This window comes from Schistocerca cancellata, chromosome 5, assembly GCF_023864275.1.
Source record: "Schistocerca cancellata isolate TAMUIC-IGC-003103 chromosome 5, iqSchCanc2.1, whole genome shotgun sequence".
NCBI lineage: Eukaryota > Metazoa > Arthropoda > Insecta > Orthoptera > Acrididae > Schistocerca > Schistocerca cancellata.
The window spans coordinates 163,100,302-163,123,521 of NC_064630.1; the positions used below are offsets into that span (position 1 = coordinate 163,100,302).

At 40.8% G+C, this 23,220-nt stretch overlaps 1 protein-coding gene across 2 annotated transcripts in view; it reads right to left on the reverse strand.

Moving 5' to 3' along the window:
- Positions 1 to 7,394: 7,394 nt before the first annotated feature.
- The window catches only part of LOC126187664 (xaa-Pro aminopeptidase 1), a 160,621-nt gene continuing 144,795 nt past the window's right edge, over positions 7,395 to 23,220 (reverse strand). For both annotated transcript variants that reach the window (XM_049928890.1, XM_049928889.1), the window contains exons 12-13: positions 11,412 to 11,587; positions 7,395 to 8,159 (exon numbers count right to left, since the gene is read on the reverse strand). In XM_049928890.1, coding sequence (XP_049784847.1) covers positions 8,040 to 8,159; positions 11,412 to 11,587 — 296 coding nt within the window. In that variant the 3' untranslated portion in view covers positions 7,395 to 8,039. The remainder of the gene's footprint in view (positions 8,160 to 11,411; positions 11,588 to 23,220) is intronic.

Here is a 23,220-nt window from a genome sequence, read left to right on the forward strand (position 1 = left end):
AACCAGGTTTTAAATTGTAAGACATTTCCAGGGGCAGATGTGGACTCTGACCACAATCTATTGGTTATGACCTGTAGATTAAAACTGAAGAAACTGCAAAAAGGTGGGAATTTAAGGAGATGGGACCTGGATAAACTGAAAGAACCAGCGGTTGTACAGAGTTTCAGGGAGAGCATAAGGGAACACTTGTCACAAATGGGGGAAAGAAATACAGTAGAAGAAGAATGGGTAGCTTTGAGGGATGAAGTAGTGAAGGCAGCAGAGGATCAAGTAGGTAAAAAGACGAAGGCTAGTAGAAATCCTTGGGTAACAGAAGAAATATTGAATTTAATTGATGAAAGGAGAAAATATAAAAATGCAGTAAATGAAGCAGGCAAAAAGGAATACAAACGTCTCAAAAATGAGATCGACAGGAAGTGCAAAATGGCTAAGCAGGGATGGCTAGAGAACAAATGTAAGGATGTAGAGGCTTATCTCACTAGGGGTAAGATAGATACTGCCTACAGGAAAATTAAAGAGACCTTTGGAGATAAGAGAACCACTTGTATGAACATCAAGAGCTCAGATGGAATCCCAGTTCTAAGCAAAGAAGGGAAAGCAGAAAGGTGGAAGGAGTATACAGAGGGTCTATACAAGGGCGATGTACTTGAGGACAATATTATGGAAATGGAAGAGGATGTAGATGAAGATGAAATGGGAGATATGATAATGCGTGAAGAGTTTGATAAAGCACTGAAAGACCTGAGTCGAAACAAGGCCCCCGGAGTAGACAACATTCCATTGGAACTACTGACGGCCTTGGGAGAGCCAGTCCTGACAAAACTCTACCATCTGGTGAGCAAGATGTATGAAACAGGCGAAATACCCTCAGACTTCAAGAAGAATATAATAATTCCAATCCCAAAGAAAGCAGGTGTTGACAGATGTGAAAATTACCGAACAATCAGTTTAATAAGCCACAGTTGCAAAATACTAACATGAATTCTTTACAGACGAATGGAAAAACTAGTAGAAGCCGACCTTAGGGAAGATCAGTTTGGATTCCGTATAAATACTGGAACACGTGAGGCAATACGGACCTTACGACTCATCTTAGAAGAAAGATTAAGGAAAGGCAAACCTACGTTTCTAGCATTTGTAGACTTAGAGAAAGCTTTTGACAATGTTGACTGGAATACTCTCTTTCAAATTCTAAGGGTGGCAGGGGTAAAATACAGGGAGCGAAAGGCTATTTACAATTTGTACAGAAACCAGATGGCAGTTATAAGAGTGGAGGGGCATGAAAGGGAAGCAGTGGTTGGGAAGGGAGTAAGACAGGGTTGTAGCCCCATGTTATTCAATCTGTATATTGAGCAAGCAGTAAAGGAAACAAAAGAAAAATTCGGAGTAGGTATTAAAATCCATGGAGAAGAAATAAAAACTTTGAGGTTCGCCGATGACATTGTAATTCTGTCAGAGACAGCAAAGGACTTGGAAGAGCAGTTGAACGGAATGGATGGTGTCTTGAAGGGAGGATATAAGATGAACATCAACAAAAGCAAAACGAAGATAATGGAATGTAGTCGAATTAAGTCGGGTGATGTTGAGGGTATTAGATTAGGAAATGAGACACTTAAAGTAGTAAAGGAGTTTTGCTATTTGGGGAGCAAAATAACTGATGATGGTCGAAGTAGAGAGGATATAAAATGTAGACTGGCAATGGCAAGGAAAGCGTTTCTGAAGAAGAGAAATTTGTTAACGTCGAGCATAAATTTATGTGTCAGGAAGTCATTTCTGAAAGTATTTGTATGGAGTGTAGCCATGTATGGAAGTGAAACATGGACGATAAATAGTTTGGACAAGAAGAGAATAGAAGCTTTCGAAATGTGGTGCTACAGAAGAATGCTGAAGATTAGATGGGTAGATCACATAACTAATGAGGAAGTATTGAATAGGATTGGGGAGAAGAGAAGTTTGTGGCACAACTTGACCAGAAGAAGGGATCGGTTGGTAGGACATGTTCTGAGACATCGAGGGATCACCAATTTAGTATTGGAGGGCAGCGTGGAGGGTAAAAATCGGAGGGGGAGACCAAGAGATGAATACACTAAGCAGATTCAGAAGGATGTAGGTTGCAGTAGGTACTAGGAGATGAAGAAGCTTGCACAGGATAGAATAGCATGGAGAGCTGCATCAGACCAGTCTCAGGACTGAGGACCACAACAACAACAAACAGTGTGAATTCTAGAGCCACTCGGCCTTCCACTGTCTCGAACTCATGATATTTTAGATCTGAGTGGGAAAAAGGAGCCCTATCTATTGCGCGTCACCTGTCGGTGTGTGCATGTTCGAGATTTATCTTGAGAAGACTGTAGACACAGTGGTCGAACGGCACCGACAAGTACTTGTCGGTCGGTCCATGGAAGTCGTAATGAAAGCGCACGGCAAAAACAAGGAACTTCTGTGTTATTCCATGCTGTTTTGTAACTGTGACTATTATTAGTGATGAAAGAACAGTTGACTGGAAGAAGATTTTTAGTGACTTAACGTGAACTTGCTAGAGGTAAGACGGGTGTATGATTTCTGTATAACAGAGTCGTGGTTAGCAAGCCAACTCTGTTGTATATATAACTGTGTTTCTAACATTTGGACACAAGGGGAGACTTACTTAACACTATTTATTCATGTGGAGAGTGAGATTTGTAAAAGTTTGTTGTTTAAATATACCTCATTAAGTGAAGCAAAAGAAACTGTGTATGTCTACTTATTTCTATAAGCAGAAAGAGCCTTGAGAAATTCCTGTTCCCAGAATATACTGCAGAGAAGTCGTCCAAAACGTTAGGCCATGGCGACCAGTGAAAAAGGACTCGAAAAACAGGATTTCTAAGACCAAAAATGAGAAAAGTGGATGTTGTATGTTGCCATAGCAACTAAATCAAACATGATAAAGAATTTGCTCTGAGACTTCGGGATATGCCTGAGTATTAAAAAGATAAAAAATTTGAATTGAGAAATAGTGAAGAAGATGCCAGCGTGTTTCTCTAGGAACAAATATGCCGAGACCACTTTGACTAATAAGATCTGGTGCGGGGAGTGGATAGCTCTCCCACACATCGAGGGGACGCAGATGCGGAAACCAACATCTGATGTCGCTGGCACCAATTGCTGTTCACTGGTGCCGATTACAGATCCGCACATTGACACAGCCCAAATTCTACGCCAGATGAGTGTAAAACAGAACTTTATTGTTTGAATACAATGTGGTATATACTGATGCATGAACTATATTAGTGTAGTTATTATACTTAATTTTTAAATGCTCACAAGGTCCAAAGCAGGTAAAAACATGAATAACGAACAGCAAGTTGGGAAAACTTCAGAACCAGTCACAGCTATGAGAGTTACAAAAGAAGGACCTGACTGGCCTGAGTTAGTAAATCTAATTAAAACTCAATTAAAAGTGACTAAGTGAAGAATTAGGCGTAATGAGTTCTTGATTAGATGATCAAAGTAAAACTTTAAATACTGAGTTAGATGACCCGAGTGAGCAGTCAAATGCTCAAAATGAAACTCTAGGGAAAGAAATTCTAGTTTAAATGCTCAGAGCGAAGTTCTAAATAACCAGAGTGAAACCTTGAATAGTCAAGCAACAAATCTAGGTTTGTTAAATGCCAAAGTTGACACAAAGAGCAAAGAAATTAGTAATCTACATGAAGGCGTGGATGTTTTAAAGACTGTATTTGACATCTTAAATAGTAAAGTAGAAAATTTGAAATTAGATTTAAAGAAGGAATTGACTGATTCTTTAAACGTTCATGTAAATCAAATGTTTACTGACTTCAATAACAAAAAAAGAAGGATATTTTTCAGAAGCTGACAAAAAGATTAGAATTGAATATTGAGGAGAAATGTAATAGTGTATAATTAGAGATTAATGAAAAGTTAGGATCATTGGAGGATGTAGGTAATGCTAAGTTTAATGCTGTAAAGAAGGGATGGTATACTTTAAAAAGAGCATTGATAAGCATAACGAATTAATGCCTGTAATTCAGTAGCAAATTACAGGTGTAAGTACACGAGTAGACAGTGTAGAAAGAAGCTTCAAAGAGAAGATAGTAAGCTCTGATATTATAAATGTATGTAGTTTGGAGGAACCATTTTAACAAATTATATATCGAGAAGTTACCGAGGGAATAACCTCCGGAAACATTTCAACTATTGCTTCTTCCAAAATTAATGATACCAGCAAGGTTATAGATGACTTGGGGGAAGAATTCAAACTTATCCAGGATAGAGTCGGATATAGAATAAATTCACCTAACGTGGTATTGACTAGTGAAGTGGTGAATGTTTTGCAGTGGGGAAGACTTTCAAAGCAGATTTAAAGAGAATTACTGGTTTGCCAGTGCACAGGATCCATGGGACCCGGGCAGCGTCATATATCCCCCAGGGATGTTAACATTCTGAGTTAATGGGCAGAGTGACGACCATCTGATCCTGAGTTGTTTTCAGTGTATCTTCCAAAATAGTTTTTCTGCACCAAACTCCTTGCAAATCAAACTATTCTGTCATCTATTTTGAAAATCTTAAACTATCCTGTAATCTTTACTTGGAAAACTGGATATGACAATAAAACCAATACCGATTTAGATGAAATAAACGGAATAAGAATATTATGTTTGCGAAAAATATAATGTGATGAACTGAATGACTATTATACCAGTATAATTTTCTAATTTGTATAGGATATTTTATACCTTTTATGAGATGTGATGTAAATGAGAGGGTTTGTATCAATTTTGAAAGGGATGGGTATTGTAAAGCATGATTTACACCAACCAATATGTCTTGGCTAACACAAGACACACATCACACCTTTCAGACAACCCTCGCAAACAAGTGCGACTGATTCTTCACCATTTGCCATTCCCATAAGGTTGCTAAGATTTCCTTTGGGGACTCTCACTTAAATACCTGCAAGGTAGGGATCCTGGGAACAGGGGTTGGGAAGGGTTTCCTGTCTTTCGGACTATCTTCTTTCTCTTCTTCTATCTTAACAACCATTTCTTTTTATTTCCTTTCTTACTTCTCATTAGAGGACCTATCTATTTTTTCCATCTTTCCATATTCACATACTTCTATTACAGAAGTCCTTCCTCCTTTCCGTAGTTTCCAATAACCTACATCTTATCTTCCGACAAGAAGGCCGAAGAATCACACTACATGAACACACATCTGCATACACACAACATTACATTTATACACAAACATTAAAATTACAGACTAGAAACCTGTGGCGATGTGAGAACTGCCAGATATTGTAGGGGAAAGAATGTGTGTACCTGGGGAAACATACAGCTTCTGTCACGATACTGTCCCCTTCTCCTAGGATCAGTACCTATATCTTGCATGTGGGTTGACCTTTGAGAACACTTCCACTTTCTGTTCTGGTACGTACACCCCTTCACAAAACATTCCTATTTTTCAGGCCACAGGTCATCTTATCTCCATGTAGGTACACCTGCCCTATTTACTTAGCAAAAGCCGGGTACACCCCCCTTATCCTTTCTGAGTAGGCCTCATAGTTCATGACCCTAGCATACATTTCTATGTATACTATAATTAAGTATTTTCTGGTAAAGCTACAAATCTATTTTACACTTCACATTCACTTTTATAATACATCATTTAGTCCCTGGAGTCCTCTACTTCTTAACTCCTGTACCCTTAGTATATGCTAGGTCTACCTATAATTCAAGTCTCACTATCCTCTTGTTCATCAATTTATCAGAGTATTTGCTACACTGACTTTTCTTAAATAAGCATCATGATTAACTCCAATCTTGCTTCCATTCTCTTTCATTACTTATGCCTCCTTATTACGTACACTCAATGTAGAATCATCATAGTTCTTGTATATACCAGAATGGAAAGGAGAAGTGCTCTCCAAGGTCAACCCACATGCAAGGTATAGGTACTGGTCCTGGGAGAAGGGGACAGTATCTTGACAGAAACCACACATTTTATAGGGATTATTCTGATAAGTTTGAATTCTATGCACAACTAGCATTATTACATTTTATGGAAGTTTACAAGTGTCAAAAAAACACTTTCATTTTGCCCAGAATTCCTCCAAACTACACAAAAATACTACAATTAGTACACACTTAGGAAAAGTAGCACAAAAGGTGAGAACAGAAAGTAAATTACTCATGCGTCAAACAACTGAAATTTACGACTGAAAAGAAATGTACACTGTTGAAATGTGGATTTTTTATTATGTGATATTAATGTACCTAATGATTGTGTAAAATATCGCGTGTTCGTTCTGAGGGGGGGGGGGGGGATATTTTAGATGTGAGTGGGAGAAAGGAACCCTATCTACTGTGCGTCACCTGTGTGTGTGTGTGTGTGTGTGTGTGTGTGTGTGTGTGTGCACGCGCGCATCGTGAGAAGACTGTAGCTATGGCGGTCTAACGGCACCAACAAGTACTTGTTGGTCGGTCCATGGAACTTGTAATGAAAGCGCACGGCAGAGCTAATGAACTTCTGTGTTATTCCGTGCTGTTTTGTAACTGTGACTATTGTTAGTGATGAAAGAACAATTCACTGGAAAAAGATTTTTGGTAACTTTTAACTTTAACTTGCTAGAGGCAAAGACAGGTGTATGATTTCTGTATAATAGAGTCATGGTTAGCAAGCCAACTCTGTTTTATATGTAACTGTATTTCTTATGTTTGGACACGCAAGGAGACTTTCATGTGAAGAGTGAGATTTGTAAAAGTCTGATCTTTAAATATACGTCATTTTGTGAAGCAAAAGAAACTGCGTACATTTACTTATTTCTATAAGTAGAAAGAGTCTTGAGAAATTTCTGTTCCCAGTAATAAACTACAGAGAATAAGAGAAAGGGAGTTTGCAGCAGCAGGCTAACCAGCTAGGAAAGTCGGCCGACCATCTAAAGTAAGTCATATTGTTAAAGAAGTTTAAGTTTGCACACATACTATACCACTTCAAGTTGCCCAAAACGTTAAATTATTAAAGAGAAATATATAGCTTTATCCATGCTGGTTCTTGTTTAACTATTTAATTCATGACTCAGGTTTAGGGAGTTGCTACACATTTTATGTTCTTTTATTCATTACAGTTGTTTCTTAGGTCATTTATATGTAATGGTTAATACAGTACTAGCTTCCAGCTCATCCTTTGATTACCTTCTTCCCCTTGGTATTGGTATATTCTGCACACTATTTGGAACAATGTGAGATACCAAAAGTTTCAATTTCATTAATTTTTTTTTTCAATTTCTTAGTTTTTCAACAACATGAAAACATGATCATCATTACGTATCTTATATTGAGTTGGATTTTTTTCAACTGGCCAAGTTTTAAATGTAGAAATAAATGAACAAAGACTATATTTTGTAAACTGAAATATTTATTATGAAAGAATATAATATGGTACAGACTCTACATGTAAAACAACTTCTAAAATTTTACTGATATGTACAATTGTTTTTGTGTGTTAATTGTTAAGTACAAAATTGCAAACTATGTACCAGTAATCAGTCTGTTACCGTTTCAAAATGCACATTAATTTTGTTTCTGCACCCATCATAATCACAGTTAAAGACTCAATATCCATTCATCATATAACTTTACTCAATATATGGCACAGTCAAATCATTTATTTTTGCTGAAAATATGATATGTATCATTTTTAAAAAGAACACTCTTATTAAAAATTACAAGAATATACCCAAATACGAGCTGTAAAAAGAATATGAATGGCATATATTACATTTTAAGTTCTTTGGGATTTCCATAGTTAAATAATGTATGAATAAAACACAGTTTGAAATTGCCTTTGCCAGTAAAATTATACCAAACATACTTTTCGTTAATATAAATGCAAGAGAAATGATCACACATTTTAACATTTATAAATGCGTAATACTTCTAGACAGCAATACAACCAAATGAGATATGCCACCATATCTGAACTGTAACCCTTTGGCTCAAGACAAAATTAATTGAAATGGAAGACAAAATTTGTAGCAATCAAACAATTGGTTCTGTTTCACGACAAAGCCATTCCCATGCTTCGTGGTGACCCATCTTCTTCAACAGGGGACCAACCTTTTCACGACACTGCTTATGGTAGTCATTTAGGTAGGCCACCTAGGACAAATTTAAAAATAAATATTCCTTATAAAATTAGGCATATTCCATATACATTTCCATTGCCTATAAATTCCTGTGTGTTTAAATAATTTTTCACAGGAAGTGTAAACTAATCTTGTAAAAAATTATTTTCTTATGTGGCTACTGCTTAGAAAAACTATTACTTCTCTCCATATTTCATGTAAATTTATTGCCCAATGGCATAACTTAGAAATACAATCTAAGACAAAGAAAATGACACACCATGTAGGAATTATCCTAATGGGGTGGAAATTGGTTGACAACATGTACATGCTCAAAGAAACAAATGATTACAATTTCAGAAAAATTTGATGATTTATTCAAGAGAAAGAGCTACAGAAACTGAGCAAATCAATAACACTTTGGTCCATCTCTGGTCCTTACGCAAGCAGCTATTCAGCTGGGCATTGATTAACACAGTTGTTGGATATACTACTGACATATCGTGCCTAATTCTGTCCAAAAGTTTGAGCTGGTTGGATGGCCCTGACCATAAAGCTCCAAACGTCCTCAACTGGGGAGAGATCTAGTGACCTTGCTGGCCAAGATAGTGTTTGTCAAACACGAAGACAAGCAGTAGAAACTCTCACCTTGTGTGGGAGGGCATTATCTTGCTAAAATGTAAGCCCAGGATGACTGGCAATGAAGGTAAAAAAAACTGGTTGTGAAATATTGTTGACATACCGCTGTGCTGTAAGGGCCCCGTGGATGACAACCAAAGACCTCCTGCTACGAAACGAAAAGGCAGCCCAGATCATCACACATGGTTGTCACGCCATATGGCAGACAACAGTCGGGTTGGCATCTCACGATTGTCTGGGACATCTCCAGAAACAACTTTGCTGGTGATCGAGGCTCCATTTGAAGTGGAACTCATCACTTAAGACAATTCTACTCAAGTAAGCAAGATTCCAGGCTGAAGACGTATCTGGAGCAACCCAGACAGCAACTTGACTGTCACCTGCCATACATCTTGACTACTAGGAGTGATGGCCCATGTTGCAGTACCTCTCATAGTAGGACCCCTTTGGTTGTCATCTGCAGCACCCATACAGCACAGCATTATGCTGACAATATTCTATGCCCTGTTTTGTTGCCCTCCATGGCTAGCTCACATTTCAACAAGATAATGCTCACCCACACACGGCGAGAGTTTCTACTGTTTGTTTTCATGCTTGCCAAACCTTACCTTAGCCACAAAGGTCACCAGATCTCTCCCCAACCGAGAACCTTTGGAGCATTATTGGCACCCCTCACCAACCAGCTTGCAATTTTGATGCACCAATTGGACAGAATTTTGCACAGTATCCATCAGGACAACATTCAACAACTATCAATCAATGCCACATCAAATAACTGCTTGCATAAGAGCCAGATGTTGACCAATGCATTATAGAGTTGCTCAATTTGTGAAGTTCTGGGTTGAATAAATCATAAATTTTTTCTGAAATTGTAATCCTTTGTTTGTCTCTTCATGTACATCATTTCTACCATTTTCCATCCCATTCAGTTTCCTTTATGGTGCACCATTGTGTTTTTTTGGTCCTAGAGTGTACTGTAGAGAACAGTTCAGGAATGCGAAATGTGAAATTTAATCGATGTGCTGTGACAATTGAAAATTTGTGCCAGACCAAGACTTGAACCCATATTTCATCACAACATATTCATTACATATGTGCTCCCAAAGTTGCTATTAGTGTATGTCCTGTGGGATGACCACTGGTAGTAGTGTCAGCAAATCATAGGTAGGAACATTAGTGATAATTAAAGTTTGAGGCTAGCCTGGAATCACGTTCAGATAGCCTAACAGTTAAAGCAACTGCTTGCAGAAATCAGGAAATCTGGTTTCAAGTCCCAAAATGGCATAAATTTTCAATTGTCAGAACATTTTCATACTCTACATTGTCAAAATATGTGGAAGTTTTCTTCAAGCAATTTCAGATGCAGGCACACATAATAAAGAAACTTGTTGAACATAAGAAATGTAAAAATACTTTAATAAAAAATGCAGAAGCAGAGCATAAATCACTTGCTTCAGCAAAATACCTAAAACTTTTCTCGATTTCAAACTCATTAAGTCATATCTTTACTGTAAGAAGTGTTGGTCTTCTGCAATTTATGCGCAGGTTCTTGCTGGGTATTGATCTCATTTTACATCACCATCCATCCATTTATTCATCCATTCATTCATTCATTCATTCATTCATCCATCCATCCACTGTTTTCTGTAGACTCTATCAAGAAGATTAACCTTCCAGGATGTGGACGGAGTCACAGTACATTAACATTAGGGGTAGACATTGTAGAAACTTTATATGGCTCTGAGCACTATGGGACTTAACTTCTATGGTCATCAGTCCCCTAGAACTTAGAACTACTTAAACCTAACTAACCTAAGGACATCACACACATCCATGCCCGAGGCAGGATTCGAACCTGCGACCGTAGCAGTCGTGCGGCTCCGGACTGAGCGCCTAGAACCGCTAGACCACCGCGGCCGGCAAACTTTATATATAAACAGTATTAATAATAAACTATCACTAAACTGCTTAATGCTATTCACACTTATCCCACATAAATTTAATTGAGTAAATTAGTAAGAAATCTATTTTGAAAAAAGCTTCTGCTTCCTCAGTTTTACTTTACAGCTTCTGTTTTCCTGCTACTAGTAGCTTAATATTTACTTGATTAAAGTGGTATTTTCCAAAGAAAATATTTTACCTCTATACATACTGACAATTCTACTTATAATATTGCCATGTAGCTAATACAACTTTTCAATCCGTGATTCTAGATATTGAGAAAATTTGTAGAAAGAGTGGCTAATAAGAGTTTTTGTTTTATATTACATGGGAGCTAGTTGAATATCTTAACACAAGAGTATGTAACTCCATTCTGAACTCTGGATAAGAAGGGGAAGTTTACGTGAAAATTTCTCTCTTGTAATGTGATTGTGTACATCACAGTACAATTGATATTAATCTTTATTTATTAACAGCAACAAAAATCATTAAGGAGGAAATCCATTAGGAAGTGAGTGTAAGACTCCTGAGATCCTTAAAATGTTTCTACAAGGTTTAAGATTATTTATCTGACAAAATAGTTTTACGGCACACTTCTGCTGAACAGCACTTCAGTTACCTGAAAGGGCGAACAGGCAAGCCGAATAAAATGTACTTATTAACATACTAAACCTTTCGTCTTAAAGTTTGAATAATAGTGACCTACCTCTTTATCAGTCAGCATTTCACGTACTAGCATTTTCGTCTGTATTGGGACTAAAGTTACTGTTTCAAATGTGAGGAATTTGTGATCTTTAAATTTATATGGCACATTTGCTGGAACTATTCTGCAAATATTCTCCAAGCGAATTCCAAATTTTCCATCTTCATAGAAACCTGGTTCTAGTGGAAGAAACAATACAAAGAGGTACAATTAACAACCACAAATGTAACACTGAATACAACAGAATATAAACTAACATAGAAATTGAAACGTAGAACTCGATACTTTATTTTCAAGCTACAAGAATCATTTTAACACAGTTATTGTACTGGTGCTAACAGCTATTTATTCCAGGCAACAAAGAATTCATGAAACAAGTGGACTGTTCTTGGATGACAATCAGTATTATATATTTCAGAAATAACTTCCCTTCAAACCCGAAACATTTTTTCTGCTAGAATTAATAGGCAACTGTACATCATACAGAAACATAGGTTTTACAGATATAAGAGTAAAAATATGACACAGGACAGAATGCACTATGCATTCCTAATGTCCTAAAAGTGAATGCACCCAACAATGGAGAAAGACAGAAAGATCCCAAATCCAAGTACAAACCAGATAAACTGAAGATCTGATGTGTAAAGCTAAATCAAACAATAGCAAATCCAAGATGGAATAAAGACAGTATTATGGAAAGGAGAGATTGCTACTCACCACGTAGTAGAAATGCCGAGTCTCAGACAGGAACAACAGTCTTTTTGTTGTGCCTGTATTTGACCGGACATTTCCACTATATGGTGAGTAGCAAATTCTAACATCTAAAGCTAATGTTTTGCTTTCTATTGTATGCCTGTCACTTTTTCACATTTCACATTGCTGATGAAGAAGACTATATGACTACTTCAACTCTGTTTGCTGGCACCATTTGCAGTCAGTTACATCAAAATTATGTTTCAATTACATTCATGTACCCCTTTGAGACTAAATTGTTACTCTCTACCCCAGTACTTCACAGGGCACTTCGGATTTCAGGCTGTTAAGCATTACACCTGAAACATGTTCATGATGAACTCATGGAATTAATCACAATTCATAAAAGCCTCCCATAACATATGTTTTAGCAAAATTGAAATGGAAAGAAAATTGGCAGCATACATCTCATTAAAAAGGGGTGACAATATTAGGAAAGCCTGTCTGCAGACTCTAAGGGACATTTCTACTGTAAGTAGGAATCTATCATTTTCCTAATGTTGTTGATATTCGAACTTGGAGTTTATATTGATTCGAAAAGTAGTAAAATTACTTACTTAGAATCTGAGGTTTCATCAAGCAAAGTGAGAGGTAATGTCAGGCAAAAATGAAAATATTTTAGGAGCACACGTACCTATATGACTAAGAATCCTTGCCCAAGGAAGAGACAGCATCACAGACTGGGACTGAAAATCATTTTATAGAAATAAATTCTCCCTACCAGTAAGCATTCTCATCCTGTATGGGTGTATAATATTTTAAGTGACTTTCCTACTTAATCTCCATATAATGTAATGCAGATGCCAGGATTAGATCTTGGAAAAGGAAATGAACAATATCCAACCACATTATCCTCAGTGATACATTAGAGCATTATACCTTATCAGCTTCCCCCTACTAGGAGTGTGGTATTTATGGGAGGTACATGGCACACTTCTAGTACCCGATTCAAGCACGACACCTAGCACGCAGCAGAGACAGAAATTCTGACCACACAGTAATTAACTCTTGAATTACAGGTTTCACCAATGGCAGCACTATGTGTGAAGGACAGAATGCCAGTGCCCCTATCAGCCACAGAGGTTTGTAGCAATGACAGCCATATCCACGTTGTCCTAAGAAGTATACATTGGTACTTCATCTTGTGAGGTGCCTTGCTAATGCACCTTCTCACAAGGGAACCTTCCCATCGCACCCCCTCAGATTTAGTTATAAGTTGGCACAGTGGATAGGCCTTGAAAAACGGAACACAGATCAATCAAGAAAACAGGAAGAAGTTGTGTGGAACTAAGAAAAAAATAAGCAAAATATACAAACTGAGTAGTCCATGCGCAAGATAGGCAACATCAAGGATAATTTCAGTTCAGGAGTGCCGTGGTCCCATGGTTAGCGTGAGCAGCTGCAGAAGGAGAGATCCTTGGTTCAAGTCTTCGCTCGAGTGAAAATTTTAATTTTTTATTATCAGACAATTATTATCTGTTCGTCCGTTATGTTTTCATCACTTTTTTGGGAGTGATTATCACATCCATAAGAAAACCAAAATCGGGCAAGGTAGAAGAATCTTTTTACCCATTCGCCAAGTGTACAAGTTAGGTGGGTCGACAACATATTACTGTCATGCCGTCACCAGTCTCGTATAGAATATATCAGACGTGTTTTCCTGTGGAGGAATCAGTTGACCTATGACCTTGCGATCATATGTTTTCAGTTCCCATTGGAGAGGCACGTCCTTTCGTCTACTAATCGCATGGTTTTGTGGTGCGGTCGCAAAACACAGACACTAAACTTATTATAGTGAACAGAGACGTCAATGAATGAATGGACAGATCACAACTTTGCGAAAATAATGAAAGCAATATTTTCACTGGAGGGAAGACTTGAACCAAGGACCTCTCCTTCCGCAGCTGCTCATGCTAACCACGAGACCACAGCACTCCTGAGCTAATACTATCCTTGATGTTGCCTATCTTGCACATGGACTACTCAGTTTGTATATTTTGCTTATTTTTTTCTTAGTTCCACACAACTTCTTCCCGTTTTCTCGATTGATCTGTGTTCCATTTTTCAAGGCCTATCCACTTTGCCAACTTATAACTAAATCTGAGGAGGGTGCGATGGGGAGGTTCTCTTGTCAGTGATTACGTAGTCAGCATAGTAGTCTTCATGAGCTCATCATGCCCTAAGTTGTCACTAATGCTGTAAGTTGTCACTATCTACAATACCCTGAAAGAGCTTCACTCTATTAGTGTAGCAACCTTTCATGAGCCCTTTCCAATACCATACATCAAACTTTTCTGCAACACACCGCAGAACACGTCCACCTCACCACCACCATCCCTTCTATCGCCCAAGTGCCAACCAGGAATGTGATGCCATCTTTCAGAGTAGAACATGCAGACAAGGAATGGATGCAACATTCAGCTGTCATTTTCCCTTGTACAGGGACACAAGCCATATGCACCCCGTATATTGTATCTGTGAACCTTAGTTTCTCTCATAGTTAACTATTACAGTCAATATCAGCAAGTCCACTTAGGAGCAGGCTATTTTTAAGTCATTTCAAAATTTATTTTTGTATAATATTTATTAAACTTTGTAGTTGAACAAAGCCTATTAAATTAATGTTGCAAGACATGGCAACTAGAAAAAGGTAGAAATGAACTCGTGTGAACTTGTAACCTCAACATTTAGGAATAAAATCTTTTAATGGTCCCCTGTGTTACAGTTGTTAATAGGACATTAACTATCACCACGGTGCCACAAGGCAATTCACAGAACCAGTGCATTGATTGCAAACATATACACCACAATATAGGCAATACAAACTGTGATTTTATCATGTTTCAGGACAACGGTAGATGCAAAATTGTGGAACAGTTATTGACACATTCCATCATCTTGCTGATTCAGCAGACGCTGCAGCAGTCTTAACACTTATGGCGAGAGATGGAGAGCTTCAAATAATTGCTGGCCCAGGAGATCACCACAGCTCACTCTCAGCCCAAACTCATTGACTGAATTATTTCCATCAGTTTTTATGGAATTCAAGCAAACATCTTAGTGGGAAACCAATTTTTTTTTGTCTGATCAGTATTTGAAGTATCCTGCTGAAAAGGTCATTTTTCCCTTCACGATATTACTTAACTGGATTATACTCAAAGGGAAAGCTGCCTCAGTGTTTTGAGCAAAAATGCCATGTAATAGCTGTGTGCTACATTTTTCTGAAAACTAAGAAAGGCAATCAATCCTACATTTAGCTGGCTACTGAGTTCAAGGCCTATAACATTTCAGACTGTGTAATGGATACTTCTATACTGAATCAGATAGTACAACACTGTGTGTCAACTTTTGCACTATATGTTTGTGTGCTCAAATGTGGCCATGTAAAACCCATACATTAAGTAATAATCAGTGGGCTACTATCTTTGACGCCTTTACAAACTAACTGCAACAATGTTTGTTTGTTTTTATTTTATGGCGCAAAAACAACTGGGGTCATACGCGCCCAAGTCAAAACTAGAGAACACAAAGACAGGGAGGAGTTAAAAATCCCAGTTGACATAAAATAAACACAGGGATGTGGAGAAAGAGCTACAAAAGACACAGTACAGAAACAGAGGTCCAAAACTAATAGTTAAATGGTCTTCACCATACTGCATTGATGGATAAAAAGTAAAATGTGGTCAACAGCCTGTGCATCATTTGCTAAAACGACTGGTAACTCAGACGGCAAGCCCAAGTGCAAACGTAAGCTGTTAAAAAATGGGCATTCCGCCAGGAATGCGGCGGACAGTTAAAACTTGGGTGCAATGTGTACAAAGTGGTGGGGCAGCACCACTAATCAAATGACGATGGCTAAAAAGGCAGTGCCCAATATGCAACCTAGTTAAAATGATTTCCTCCAGGTGGGAGGGCTGAGAGGAGATCGTCCAAGCCACTGGGAGAGGTTTAATAATCCGGAGCTTATTCCCATGAAGGGAGGGCCAATGGCGATGCCAAAGGGACACCACCTTCTGACATATGGCAACACAGCAATCACTGGAGGGAATACAGGAACTAGTGGGCTGAGGTACAAGGGCTGCAGTCTTGGCAGCAGCATCAGCAGCCTCATTTCCTGGTAGACCAACATGACCAGGAACCACATAAACATCACAGTTGCTCCACCAAGAGTGAGCAAGTGGCAGTTTTCCTGGACCCGTTACACTAATGGATGGGCGGTGTACAGTGCACATAGACTTTGAAGGGCACCAAGAGAGTCGAGGCAGAGGACACAACTGAAATGTCCGTGTCGCTGGATGTGCTCTGTGGCCTGATACAGGGTGAATAGCTCAGCTGTAAATACTGAACAGTGTGCTGGAAGCCGAAACTGAAAGACATGGATGCCAATGACAAAGACATACCCAACACCACGGGTCAGTCCGAGTGCCATCAGTGTACACAAATGTACTACTGCGAAGTTCCACTCGAAGGTTGTGAAACTGAAGGTGATAGAGAGAGGCTGGAGTAGTGTCCTTAGGAATGGAATGAAGAGCAAGGTTAACAGAGGCCACTTCACGAAGCAAAGGTGGTGAAGGGTTCACACCCACCAGGAAAGTTGCAGGTAGTGTGAAGTTAAGCTTCTGGAGCAAGTGATGAAAGTGGACTCCAGGAGGTAATAGAGAAGAGGGATGCGACCCATACTGGCAATGAAAGGCATCCCGAAGGAGGCGGCACAGGATGGGTTGCCACGCTTGGCAGACAAACGGCATACATACCTGCTGAGGAGAAAGCCACAGCGATAGGACAGGGGTAGTTCAGCAGTTTCAGCACACAGACTCTCAACTGGGCTAGTGTAAAATGCACCAGTGGCCGAACAGATGCCACGATGGTGGGTAGTGTTGAGATGGCATAAGAGATGGCATACGAGAGAGGGATGTGCAGACACACAAACAAATCGTCAATAGTCTAGTTTTGAACAGACAAGGGGCCAGTACAGACTGGAGGATTGTGGTTCGATCTGCACCCCAGGAAGTACCATTGAGGGCACACAGGACATTGAGGGACCGCATACAACAGGCTGCCAGGTACAACACATGGGATGACCAAGAGATTTTCCTATCTAGCATGAGCTCCAGGAATTTCATAGTTTCAACGAACAGAAGAGCAACAGGCCCATCATGCAAAGATGGTGGGAGAAACCAATTGCGCTGCCACAAATTGATACAGACGGTTTAGTCAGTGGAAAAATGAAAGCCACTGTCGATGCTCCAGGAGTAAAGACAATCAAGACATCACTGAAGATGCTGCTCTGTGAGACAGGTCCATAGAGAACTGCAATAGATGACAAAATTGTCAATGAAAAGGGAGCCAGAGATGCCCGGCGTGAGACAGGTCATTATAGGGTTAATGGCGAGAGCGAAGAGGACGACATTCAGGACGGAACTCTGAGGCACAACGGTTTCCTGGATAAAGGTGTCCAAAAAGGCAGAACCCATGTTGTTGTTGTTGTGGTCTTCAGTCCTGAGACTGGTTTGATGCAGCTCTCCATGCTACTCTATCCTGTGCAAGCTTCTTCATCTCCCAGTACCTACTGCAACCTACATCCTTCTGAATCTGCTTAGTGTATTCATCTCTTGGTCTCCCTCTACGATTTTTACCCTCCACGCTGCCCTCCAATGCTAAATTTGTGATCCCTCGATGCCTCAGAACATGTCCTACCAACCGATCCCTTCTTCTAGTCAAGTTGTGCCACAAACTTCTCTTCTCCCCAATCCTATTCAATACCTCCTCATTAGTTACGTGATCTACCCACCTTATCTTCAGCATTCTTCTGTAGCACCACATTTCAAAAGCTTCTATTCTCTTCTTGTCCAAACTATTTACCGTCCATGTTTCACTTCCATACATGGCTACACTCCATACAAATACTTTCAGAAATGACTTCCTGACACTTAAATCTATACTCGATGTTAACAAATTTCTCTTCTTCAGAAACGCTTTCCTTGCCATTGCCAGTCTACATTTTATATCCTCTCTACTTCGACCATCATCAGTTATTTTGCTCCCCAAATAGCAAAACTCCTTTACTACTTTAAGTGTCTCATTTCCTAATCTAATTCCCTCAGCATCACCCGACTTAATTTGACTACATTCCATTATCCTCGTTTTGCTTTTGTTGATGTTCATCTTATATCCTACTTTCAAGACACTGTCCATTCCATTCAACTGCTCTTCCAAGTCCTTTGCTGTCTCTGACAGAATTACAATGTCATCGGCGAACCTCAAAGTTTTTACTTCTTCTCCATGAATTTTAATACCTACTCCGAATTTTTCTTTTGTTTCCTTTACTGCTTGCTCAATATACAGATTGAATAACATCGGGGAGAGGCTACAACCCTGTCTCACTCCTTTCCCAACCACTGCTTCCCTTTCATGCCCCTCGACTCTTATAACTGCCATCTGGTTTCTGTACAAATTGTAAATAGCCTTTCGCTCCCTGTATTTTACCCCTGCCACCTTCAGAATTTGAAAGAGAGTATTCCAGTCAACATTGTCAAAAGCTTTCTCTAAGTCTACAAATGCTAGAAACGTAGGTTTGCCTTTTCTTAATCTTTCTTCCAAGATAAGTCGTAAGGTCAGTATTGCCTCACGTGTTCCAACATTTCTACGGAATCCAAACTGATCTTCCCCGAGGTCAGCTTCTACCAGTTTTTCCATTCGTCTGTAAAGAATTCGCGTTAGTATTTTGCAGCTGTGACTTATTACTCTGATAGTTCGGTAACTTTCACATCTGTCAACACCTGCTTTCTTTGGGATTGGAATTATTATATTCTTCTTAAAGTCTGAGGGTATTTCGCCTGTCTCATACATCGTGCTCACCAGATGGTAGAGTTTTGTCATGACTGGCTCTCCTGAGGCCATCAGTAGTTCTAATGGAATGTTGTCTACTCCCGGGGCCTTGTTTTGACTCAGGTCTTTCAGTGCTCTGTCAAACTCTTTACGCAGTATTGTATCTCCCATTTCATCTTCATCTACATCCTCTTCCATTTCCATACGTACCTCAAAAACTCAGTCTTTTAAAAATTCCTGAAGGAAACAGGGCAGGTGGCTATGAAAGTGCCACGTGTATAGAGTACAGAGGATACCAGTTCTCCAGCAGGTGTTGTAGGCCTTCTCCAAATTGAAAAAAATGGCCACAGTCTGGGATTTCCACAGAAAGCCATTCATGACAAGGGCGGACAAAGTAACGAGATGGTCAGCTGCAGAATGCCACACTCAAAATCCACATTGTGCAGTCATTAGTAAATTGTGAGACTCAAGCCACCATACCAGCTGAGCATGAATCATATGTCCCATCACCTTGAAAATGCAGCTGGTGAGAGAGACAGGGTAGTAGCTAGAAGAAAGGTTTTTGTCCTTACCAGGCTTAGGTATGGGTATGACAGTGGCTTCATGCCAACATCCGGGAAATGTGTCCTCTGCCCAGATATGGTTGTATGTATTAAGCAGAAAGTTCTTCCTGCAGGAAAAAGGTGTTGCAACACCTGAATGTGGACAGCATCTGACCCTGGGGTGGAGGATCGGGATGAACTGAGAGCATGATCTAGCTCCCTCATAGTAAAGGCGGCATTGTAGCACTCACGATTCTGAGAAAAGAAAGGTATCACCTGAGCCTCCTCCGTTCATTTCCGATGGAGGGAGGCAGGATGATAGTGGGAAGAGCTCAAAATTTCTGCAAAATGGTGGCCCAATGTGTTGGAGATAGCAATAGGGTCGACGACAACATCGTCTGCTACTTTCAGGCCAGAAATTGGCAAATGGATCTTCATCCCAGAGAGCCATCGGAGGTTGGCCCACACTACAGAGGATGGGGGTGGAACTGTTAAAAGAAGTAGTGAATCAAATTCAGCTAGCTTTTTTGCTATCCCGAAGAACGTGATGACACTTTGCACACATCTGTTTATAATGAATGCAGTTTGCCACTGAAGGATGACAGTTAAATACGGGGAGAGCACGTCTCCGCGTGCAAATTGCATCGCAGCATGCCTTAGTACACCAAGGGACTGGGGACACAGCGCGATAAACAGGAAGTGCGAGGAATGGAAAGTTCTGCAGCAGTAAGGACAGCGTTTGTGAGATATTCCACCTGGTAATCACAACTGGGGAATCTTGTTCTTCAAAGGTCACCACGGAGGAGTAAAGCTGCCAGTCAGCCTTAGTAAGCTGCCATTTGGGTGTGCACACAGGTGGGGTAGGAGTCAGCAAATGGATAGCACATGGGAAACATTCACTTGAGTAGGCTTCAGGCTCAAGACGATGTGCACACTGGGCAGTGCAGAAGGATCTGTCCAAATGAGAAAAGGTGTGCGAGGAGTTGGAAAGGAATGTGGGTGCTCCTGTTAAGGCAGAAAAGGTTGAGTTGATTAAGAAAATCAGCCAAGAGGGCACCTCGCTGACAGGTTCTGGGAGAACCCCAAAGGGAATGGTGCGCATTAAGGTCACTGAGTAGCAGAAATGGAGGCGGTAGCTGCCCAATAAGCTGAAGGAAGTCTGCCTTGGTGACATCGAACGACGGAGGGACATATGGTACAGTGGGAAAGAGTCATGTGAGGAAGGAAAAGGCGAACTGCAACAGCTTGAAGATGGGTAGCTAGGGAGATGTGTTGACTATGAATGTCATCCCGTATGAGCAGCATGATGCTCCCATGAGATGGAATGCCGACCTCAGGAGGAAGGTCACAACGAACTGGGAAGAAATGTGAAAGCTCAAAACGGCCACGAGAACACAATTTTATTTCCTGAAGGCACAGTAAAAGGAGACGCTGCAATTCTAAAAGCAGCCGTAAATCCTCTTTGTGGGACTGAAGGTCATGAACATTCCATTGGAGGAGAGTCATGATGAGGAAGAAATTAAGGGGTGGGGGGGGGGGGGGGGGCGCACCTCGGAGGTTGCTGAGTAACAGCCTGCGAAGACTCGCTGCTACAGGGCACAGAAGCACGAGGATCCTGCTCCACAAGGTCCACAGAAGCATTGGATTGCTTGTACTGTCAGTCTGTGGAGACCAACGCAGAAAAACAGTTGGTGGTGCACACTGGCGACATGGAGGCCGGCCGGGATTAGGTACCACGTGGCAACACTGTCTAAGAGAATCTTCAAGTCAGCGAAGGAGAAGACTGTTTGCCTTTGTTGGACTTCTTCACGCCTTTTCGGTTAGCAGAGGAATACTCAGGTGTTGGTTGGCTAGAGGGACGCAGGAAGTCTTCACGGGAGTACTACTACTATCCTTTCCGGCCTACTGGTTGGGTAGCTGGTGGCTTCACCATTTGAGGTGAAAGTTTGATGGCATTTTGCACAGCTGGATGGGGGGAGGTGGCAATGCTACCTTCACACTGGGTGATTTCACAACCTCAGAGCTGAATTTGAGGTCGCATGTCTGCGCGGCCATAGAGCAAGAGGTAACAAGAACAGAACTGTAAGTGCCAGATGGGAGAATGCAGCAACTGAGTGAGGCACTTTTTCATTTATACAGATCTCCTGGACAGCCCACTCATCAAGATACATGGGACAATCTTGAGCCAAGGCGGCATGGCCGCCATTGGAGTTGATACAGCAGGGAGAAGGAGGCGGACAATCACCCTCATGCGCATCCCTACCACAGGTTACACATTTGGCTGGGTGTCGACAAGACGTTCTAGTGTGGTTGAAACGATGACACTGGTAGCAGTGCATTGGATTTGGAATGTACAGTCGGACTGTGAAAACTTCATAGCATGCTTTGATCTTGGACAGAAGCACCACACTATCAAAGGTGAGAAAAGGAGAGCGGGTGGGCACTAAGGAGGAATCTTCCTTTTCCACCACCCGATGGACGGTAATGACACCCTGATCAGAAAGGTAAGATTGGATTTCGGCCATGGTCAGACTGTTGAGCAGCCTAGTGTAAATAACACCACAGTAAGAATTCAGAGTTCTATGGGCCTTGAGACGAACAGGATAGCCATGGAGAAGCGAGGCGGCAAGCAGTTGTTGTATCTGAGAATTACAAGTAGTCTCCAAAAGCAAAGTGCCATTCCATAAATGAGAGCAGGATTTCACAAGGCTGGCAATGGAATCAACACCTTTCTGAATAATAAACGGATTTACCATTACAAAGGACTGATAGTCTTCAGTACATGAAACCACGAGGAACCGTAATGCAGCTGGAATTGTCTCTGAATTGTTAGCCTCATTCCGTTTACGTTTCGTAGATGTTGACTGTGAAGATGATTGGCTCGTCGCGGGAAAATCCCCCATGATATCCAGCACCTCCAGTGGTGCGCTCTATGCAACTGGGGGCCTCCTTCACAAGGGGGCACACGCACCTTAGGTGATTGTTCACACCTCAGGTCAATCTCCCACATACCTGAGAGAGGGGCCAATTGGCAATTTGGGAAGGTATCAGCTCCCTGGGCTTGGCCTGCTGGCCTGTACCAGGGAGTATGTGCGAACTCTACCAGTCGACCCGGAGAATTATGCTTTACCCAGACACCTGTAACACGTCAGACGTGTGGACCAGCCGTCAGGAGCACACAGGGGGAGGGGGGAGGGGGGGGGGGGAAGAAGAACTTTTCTTTTTGGCGCAAAACTGCTATGGTCGTAAGCATCCATTCTGTGGCTTAGGGAAGGATAAAAAACCGAATGGGGAATCAGCAGCAATGGGAGCTAAACTCAAAAGGAGGGAAACTAAAAACAGAAGGAAACCTTAAAAAAACTACTACTGAAGGGGGGGGTTGTTTTCCTCAAAAAAGAGCTTCAAATGAGTGATGTCATCTCACTGACACTGATAAGCGCGTGTCATCTGCTAAAAGGGAAGATATATCAGGCGACAGCTGTAAACGGGCGCGCTGCGGATTAAAATAGGGGCACTACGTAAAAGGTGTCTCACCGTCCATGGTTGAAAGCAGTGGGGACAAAGCGGTGGAGGATCATCACTTAAAAGATGTCAATGGCTAAAAAGACAGTGCCCTATCCCAAGTCTAGTTAAAATTACCTCCTCCCGACGACGAGGTCAGGAGGAAGAGGTCAAAGCACAGGAAAGGG